Here is an 8,328-nt window from a genome sequence, read left to right on the forward strand (position 1 = left end):
CAACAGAATAATTTCCTAATTATTTCAATGAAGAAAGTACCTTTGAAAGGGTAATATGAAAGGTAATATGATAAGGAGATAACCAGGAATAAACCATGTTTTTTCTTTGGTGATCTGCACTAATCACCATATTCAGTAATGAAATTTTAACTCTGATTGTTTTGAACACTAAACAATCCCGGTTTTAAACTGCTACTCAGTTCATGTGATGGCAGGTCACCCAGTCCTAGGGTTGCTAATCACAGACCCTCTGTTCTGCAATAAAAATATTTGCATAGGGACAGGGCAGGGGAATAAGGCCTCTGTGGCATTACAAACATTAAAGGTGTTTCTTACCACAATGCGTACCTGTAGATACAGGATCCTGAACAGAGCTGGTTCTACCCTTATTTAATACAATTATACCACATGAAATTATGGTCTGTCAAAGGTTGCTCCTTTCCAGCCTACACTAACACCAAAACCTGGAACAATCTCAGAAATCTTCCTCTATACAACCTCACAATAAAAGAATTCTTATTCAACTTCTGATTTGGACTGGCTCTTTTGAATGCCAGACTACACAGGTTATAACTAAAAAAGTCCGGCCAAAAAGTTAAAAAAAAAACAAACACAAAAACCCAACCCAAATTAAGAAAACCCACAGCAAGAACCCACAAACAAACAAACAAAAAAAGAACAGGACTAAAGACTTTGCTCAGGACAGTATTGTCTATGCTGACAAACAAAGAATCTGCAAATGCTGCTCACCTTCAGAACTTAAGACTTCATTTTTTTCAAGAAAAAAAGTAAAAGTCTGCTTCAGTTTGCACCTAAACCAATTTTGTGTCTTAATACTGCAGCATCCCTCAAAGTCTCTGAAGACCTCTCTCTTCTCTGTAAACTCCATTGCCACAAGAAGAACTACTACTTTTTTCTCTCAAGTAATGTGGAGAAACAGTGGTAAACGTTTACATGAGACACAGAAAATGGGCCCATAGTTTTTATTTAAAAAAAAGATAAAGGTGAAATTGAAACATACCTTTTTCTTCCTCTGGAAGAAGCATGAGATAAGTAGCCAAAAACTTCTGTAGCCTCATTCCCAAAGGAGGACAGGCTCCTACTAGCTGACCTGGTGTCCTGTTGGGTTTTAAAACAAGCCAGTTATTTATTTGATAACAGTAGGACTGCCCCTAAACAAAAACAATGTGCAGTTTAGTGGCTAATTCACTGCAGAGACTGCTGCAACAGGCCACAAGAGATGGAGTCCATCAGGTTGCATCCTCCACTTATCCCAGTATTCCAGCAGCACCCAGTAGACACCCAGCAGACAGGGACAGTCACAGCAGCATGACCCTCACAAGGACCTGGTGGTGACACACTGGCATTCAAGTGCAGCCTCAAGTCAAGTTACTCAAGTCTGAAAACATCTTACATTGAGCCCTCAGTAAGAGATGTCACTGTCAGTTCAACCCCCTGCTGCACCCACAGAACAACGTGGGCCTTCACGCAACGAGATCGATGGCAGGCAGCAGGGACATGACCAGTCCAATCTGGAGAACTACCCACTAGCACAGAAAGTTTTAAGCAAAGATGCAAGAAACACTCCATGAGACCAACAGAGACACTCTGTGTTCTGTTAGAAATCTGAGGATCCTAGCTATCAAGGATCAGCATCAGTCACAAGATTTTACAGTTTTCTCTCATACAGCCTGATATCAATGACAAGAAGTCCATATATTCTTGCTATACTCAAACATGCACCCTCTTTCACATATCCCAACGCCTTCACCAGAAACAGAGAAGCTAAGAGAGATTATAAAGCACTGATCCAACACAGCCCTAGCATAGCACTTGCTTTCCCCCAGTATGCCCATGGAAAGCATGCTGCAGCCAGCGAACCGAGAAGAGAAACACATCCGCTGTGAGAGCCCAAAGGCATCATGCTTGTCCTGTCATGTTTAGATTAAACAAACTATTTTGACTCCCCTTTATCCAGACTCACCCAATCCAAACTCATCACCAGTTTAAGCGACAGTCACTTTTCCCATCTCCCAAAAAAAGGTGCATAAACAGATAATGTCAACTTTTCTAGCTGCCTATCAAGGTCATCCAGTCAAGGCTCCACCAACATCGTTCCGAACCAAGTATTGGTTTGTTAGCCGAATCACCCACGCCATGGCATCTGGTATAATGCTGAGTGCATGAAGTGCATTCAACACTTGATTCCCAGTTCTCAGTACTCTCCGTGCAACAAGCACAAAAACTGAATCAGTACACTGAAGGCGTAGCAAATTGTAACGCCTCAGACTTTTACCTGTTCTTCATGTATTTACACCAAGGAAAGCCACTGCCATCTGCCAACCTCAAACAGTCTCCAGTGAAAAATGATTAATTTCCAAAACAATAATCAGACATATCAGGTGTAAACCAGGACCTTGAGGCACCCCTACGTTGCTACTACCAGGATGATATTGAACCTATTTCATCTTACCCAAAGTCACCCCCCTTTCCTGAAAAACTCTTTACAAGTCAGGGAGTTCGGCAACACCACTTGTTTATTAATGTGTTTTCCTTTATCCAACTCCTTACCCACACACTCAAAATGGTATTATTAGAATACATTTCCAGTAATTAATATATTTATTAAAGAAAACAACAGTTGCTTACCTGCCATAGAGGGAACTTTCTGAGAGGGCATCCATTAATGGTCCAATAATAAACTGATTAAAGGAAACAAGGACAATGGCTAAATGTACACTTGCAATGCACTGTTATACAGAAGCTAACTAGACTTATTTCACCAGATTTTAAAAGGACAGAGTCTGAAATTGGAGCACATTCTTGCTAGTAGCATGAACAAAAAAAAGGAGAGAATTAATAAGAAGGGGAACGGGAGAATAAGCAAGCAAAGCAATTTTTTCACCAGATACATTTAAAAGAAAGGTGCAGGCAAGTAATAATAACAACAGCGTAATATAAATCATTTCTTACTAAGGTGTAGGCTGGTTGGGGAGTCAATCTACAAACAATACTAATAAAAAAAATTAGGAACTTTAGATTTACAATTTTTCTTCCCACATATGGAATATTTTAAACTATGGGTTTTAATGGGATACAGTAATACACGATTATACTGCAAAGACATGCACGTCCTCAAAGGGTTACCTAGCAATGGATCTTCAAAATCCATTCTTGAGCAGGAAACACTATGCACAGAGTCAAAATCTGTCGATAAGGCTTATCCAAGACACTGTCCAATCAATTACTATTAATTAATGATTTTGGAAAGGCTCAGGGGCTCTGAAAACCTGAAGCACCAATTACCCATCTGAGAATTTCACTTCTGCTAACAAATGTCAATAAATTGGGAGCCAACTTTAATTAGTGCTTATTAATTTGAAATGCAGGAACGAATGACTGCACTCAAAACCACATTCCCCCCAGCCAGATCATTTTTCAAGTAATTATATATTTGACCCCATTCACAAATATTGCTATCACTTGCACAGCTAAATAAGATGGCATTTTTAAAGAACATGTCTCATTGCAACACTACTGAGGCAATTAGCGTTAAGATATATTATAAATTAAAACCTCTGTTTGTTCTGGCAAGTAACAGTAATATCCTTACCTCTGAAAAACCAAGCGGATTTGGAAGATGCTTTTTTTCATAAAGCTCCAGAAAATGAAGAATGCCTTCCTTTGTCAATGTTTTATTCTCACTCTCAAACATCCGTTTATAAATGCACATGTGCCATGATGGGTGAAACAACCAACAACCTGTTACAAATGCAAATTCTTCTAAACTGACACAGAAATTACAGTGACACATTAAGATACTAACACACAACATAGTGACTTTCCGGACAGCATCACAGCCACGTTCAGAGAACATTTCAAAAAGAGGATTAGAGCTACTAGATTTATTTATAAGAGTACCCTGCTAAATCTCCAATACAAAAAAATATTTATTAACGTGGTTTTCAAAACTTACCCTCCACATTTTAGTAGTTACAAATTAAAAGGACTAACAAATGCAAAACCCACATCCTTTCTTCCTGCAACTCTCCTCAAAACTGTATTCACCTGCAACACTTCCACCTTAGCAGTCTTTCCCCTTTTCAAATCTCTGTACTTTAACTTTTAACATCTTGCACTACCTAACCAGATGTGCTCCATTTCACCATGCTGTCTCAGCACTCATTTTATTTCTTCTTTCCCTACTTCCAATGAAGCAGTTGTGCTTGGCTCATAAAACGCACCCCAAGAATATCTGACTTTGTTTTATTTTCACATTTGCTTAAGTAAAGGAAAACAGTGAAAAAGGACCATTTAGTTAGGTTTGCTGACGGAAAAAATATTTTATTTCTTAATAACATAGAAAGCAATACGCGTACAATAGGTTTTCTTGTTGCATCTTGAACCAGAGCAGCAGTTCCTCTGCACGTTTGCCAAACAACCTATGCACACAGCAGACCTACAAAATCTGCAATAGACATCCATAAAACACCTCATCCGAGAAACAAACCTTAACAAAAAGCTGCTGCTAAAACAGTACAGAAAAATGTGGGACTTAACTGCCTAATATTTAGATGATGTTTCAGAAAAGTTAAGCCTTACCTTTTTCCTCCGATATCGCAAGCTCATACAAACTGTTTAGTTTTGGCAATACTGGCTTTATGACATGGATCTGAAATGCAAATCAGATGTGTGTAGTTAATTTGTATCTCAAACCTAAGAATGGGCACTTAGTCATCATCAAGAATTTACTCTCAACAGCATTAATAAAGTAATTGGCAATACAACTGCAATTAAATAAACTTGCAACGCCTGTGCAACTGACCCCAGCGCTTTGTATACAACACCCAGCTGCAGATTGGCACTGAAGAAAAACTGATACTTACATGTTGCCATGTCAGAAGAACAATACTTCCTAATAATCAACCATTCTATTCACCAGAAGTATAATAAAACAGCACAAATCTCTGAACTTAAGCATTTTGGTAAATACTATTTCTCTCAGTTACAGGACAAAGAGGGAGTCACGCAACCACCATGCAATGAGGAAAGCCTTAAGCCAACAAGAATCTTTCTGCCAAGTACACTGCATGCTGAGTAAAACTCGGTATTCATCCAGGGCCACAAGTGCTTTACCATACAGACACATTCTACTCCAGCAAGAAGAATCATAGAACCATTAAGGTTGGAAAAGACCTCCAAGATCATAAAGTCCAACTGTCAGTACACCACCATCATGCCTATTAAACCAGCCCCCAGAGTGCCATGTCTACACACTTTTTGAACACCTCCAGGGTAGGTGAATCCATCACTTCCTTGGGCAGCCTGTCCAAATATTTCATCACTCTTTCAGTAAAGAAGTATTTCCTAATGTCCAGGCTAAACCTCCCTTGGTGCAACTTGAGGCTGTTTCCTCTTGTCCTGTCCCTTGTTACCCGGGAGAAGAAAAGTTGCAATAGCTCGGTTTTAACTAAAAAACTGGTTACCTGTGGTCTTGCACTAAGCTGCACTCCAGGGTTTTCCTCCTTAGTTCAACCAACTGCTTTAACCAGAATTGTTCCAAAGACAGAAAAGAGTTCAGAATGTATTCGAAATGAATTATACACGCTGGTTTTTATGTATTTAAAATCTGAAATAAAAGTATTCCTATTAATGCTTACTTGGATACTCTCCATCTCCAAAACTGGAAAAGTCTTGCCTAACAAAACCACTGGACCAGAGAATGGCAGGAAGATGGGCCAGGGGAGGTTTAGGTTGGATATCATGAAAAGGTTCTTCATTCAGAGGGTGGTGGAGCACTGGAACAGGCTCCCCAACGAAGCAGTCATGACGCCAAGCCTGACAATATTAGCAAACCTCCAGTACCTGAAGGGGCCTACAATAAATCTGGGGAGGGACTTTTTACAAGGGCATGTAGCAATAGGATAAGGAGGAATGGCTATAAATTGGGGAGGGGAAGATTCAGATTAGGCTTTAGGAAGAAATCCTTCACAATGAGGGTGGTGCAGCACTGGCACAGGTTGCCCAGGGAAGCTGTGGCTGCCCCATCCCTGGAGATGTTCAAGGTCAGGTTGGATGAGGCTTTGAGCAACCTGGTCTGGTGAGAGGTGTCCCTGCCCATGTCAGGGGGGTTGGAACCAGATGATCTTTAAGGTCTCTTCCGACCCAAACCATTCTGTGATTCTATGACCGAGTTATGAGTGTTCAATAGGGATTGGGACAATGCACTCAGAAACATGGTGTGAGTTTTGGGGTTGTCCTTTGCAAAACCAGAGTTGGACTCTCAGCCTGTCCTCATATGGGAGGTGCTCCATTCCTCTGATCATCCTTGCAGCCCTCCTCTGGACCTGCTCCAACAGCTCCATATCCTTATGTTGAGGATTCCAGCACTGGACACAATATTCCAGATGAGGTCTGACAAGAGAGGAACAGAGGGGCAGAATCCCCTCCCTCAATCTGCTGGCCACACGGCTTTTGATGCAGCCCAGGATGCGGTTGGCTTCTGGGAAAGCACAATTTCTGGAAATGCACAACTTAGGACGAGCACATCCCTCACGGCGCTCCTACCTGGTTTCCTTCCAAAGTTTCCATGATCAAAATGTAAGTTTCCCAAAACTGCACGAGCTTCTCATTCTTCTCCACGCACCACCAGAAGAGACTGGGGTCTGGCAAGAGCAAGAACAGGTTACCCCCGTCATTCATTCACTCATTCATTCATTCACTCATTCATTCACGCAACCGGAGGGAGCCGCCCCGCCCGTACCGTCTCCGCCATCCGTGGGGCAGCGCAGCCGCGCTCCGTGCCCGCTGGCATCCAGCGCTCTCTGCAGCAGGAACCGCGCCCGCTTGCGGCACAGCGCGTCCCGCTCGGTCAGCCCGCCCTGCACCGCCCGCCAGAACCGCGGGCTCAGCCTGGCGTCCAGCCCGGCCGCGCCGGGGCCCCGCGGCAGCACCGCGTCTGACAGCGCGCTCAGCGCCAGCAGCGCCCGCGGCGCCGCCCCCCCCGCGCCCAGCAGACCCTCCCACACACGCCGCAGCGCCTCTGCGTTGCCCCCCAGCGCCGGCAGCAGCCGCCCGGCCGCCAGCGCCGCCGCCGCTTCGCCTTCGCCTTCCTCGCGCACCAGCGCCAGCGCCGCCGCCGCGCAGCGCTCCGCCAGCTCCGGCTCCTCCAGCAGCGGCGCCGCCGCCGCCAGCGCCTCCACCGCCGCCTCCGCGCCCGCCCCGCCGCCCACCGCCAGCTCCGCCAGGGCGTCGCGCGCCAGCCGCGCGGCCAGCGGCGCCCCGCACAGCTGCACGCAGTGCCGCAGCGCGCCCCGCGCCGCCCGCGACACCCGCAGCCGCTCCGCGCTCCCCTCCGCCTCCCCCCCGCAGAGCAGCGGCCGGCACCGCTCCAGCGCCAGCTCCCACGCCGCCCTCCGCAGCGCCTCGGGCTCGCCCGGCGGCCTCAGCCCGCCCGACGCCAGGCGCTGCAGGAGGAGGCGCAGCGCCTCCACGCGCTCGGCGGAGAGCGGCGCGCAGACGGCCCGCAGCAGCGCGCAGGGGTCCCCGCAGCCGGCCAGTAGCGCATCGGCCAGCACACCCTCCATCCCGCCGCCGCGGGCAGCGCTGCGCATGCGCGGGGAGGGGGCGGCACCCGCCTGGCTTGGGGGTGGGGGGCAGGCGGAGTCATGTTGGATGCACTTCCCACTTCCCACCAGGTTGCCCAAGGCCCCATCCCACCTGGCCTTGAACACCACCAGGGATGGGGCATCCACAGCTTCCCTGGGCAACCTCTGCCAGTTCCTCACAATCCTCATGGTGAAGAAATTCTTCCTTATGCCTAGTCTAAATCTGCCCCTCTCCAATTTATACCTGTTACCCTTCATCCTATCGTTACAAGCCTTTGTGAACGGTCCCTCTCCAGCTTTCTTGTAGCCCCTTTCAGGCACTAGAAGCTTGTGAGGATTAATTGGGACTAATAAAGCATGAAACTAGTATCAAGCATATTAGAATAAACATTCTTAAAAAGACCAGGCATTCTGAGCTAGACACACAGGATGGCATATCTTGAGTGTGTGAGAAGGCCAGGCTGGAAAAAAATGCCTGAGAATAACTGAATTGGAGATATGACTGAAAACAGTCACAAGAGTGTGGAATAGACAAAGCCAAAAACATCCTGTTTGTCTGAAGTTTGGAAAACCGAGAACTGTGTAAAGATCTGCCTGAATGAGAGAAGCCAGTAGTAGAAGAAGCAGTGGTAGTACTTTCTTAATTTGATTTCTGTATGTCGTGCTGATTAAAAGAATATAGTTAGAGAAAATGGAGAGGTCTGCGTCTCCTTCATCGCCA

General features: G+C 45.6%; 1 protein-coding gene across 2 annotated transcripts in view; it reads right to left on the reverse strand.

Moving 5' to 3' along the window:
* Positions 1-7,600, reverse strand: part of TARBP1 (TAR (HIV-1) RNA binding protein 1) — a 40,853-nt gene extending 33,253 nt beyond the window's left edge. For both annotated transcript variants that reach the window (XR_008449108.1, XM_054062423.1), the window contains exons 1-6: positions 6,764-7,600; positions 6,568-6,665; positions 4,603-4,672; positions 3,614-3,762; positions 2,650-2,702; positions 1,022-1,119 (exon numbers count right to left, since the gene is read on the reverse strand). Coding sequence is in view for 1 of the 2 variants with exons in the window: in XM_054062423.1 (XP_053918398.1) it covers positions 1,022-1,119; positions 2,650-2,702; positions 3,614-3,762; positions 4,603-4,672; positions 6,568-6,665; positions 6,764-7,586 (1,291 nt within the window). In the remaining variant the exon portion in view is untranslated. The remainder of the gene's footprint in view (positions 1-1,021; positions 1,120-2,649; positions 2,703-3,613; positions 3,763-4,602; positions 4,673-6,567; positions 6,666-6,763) is intronic.
* Positions 7,601-8,328: the final 728 nt, after the last annotated feature.

Source organism: Cuculus canorus, chromosome 3, assembly GCF_017976375.1.
Source record: "Cuculus canorus isolate bCucCan1 chromosome 3, bCucCan1.pri, whole genome shotgun sequence".
NCBI lineage: Eukaryota > Metazoa > Chordata > Aves > Cuculiformes > Cuculidae > Cuculus > Cuculus canorus.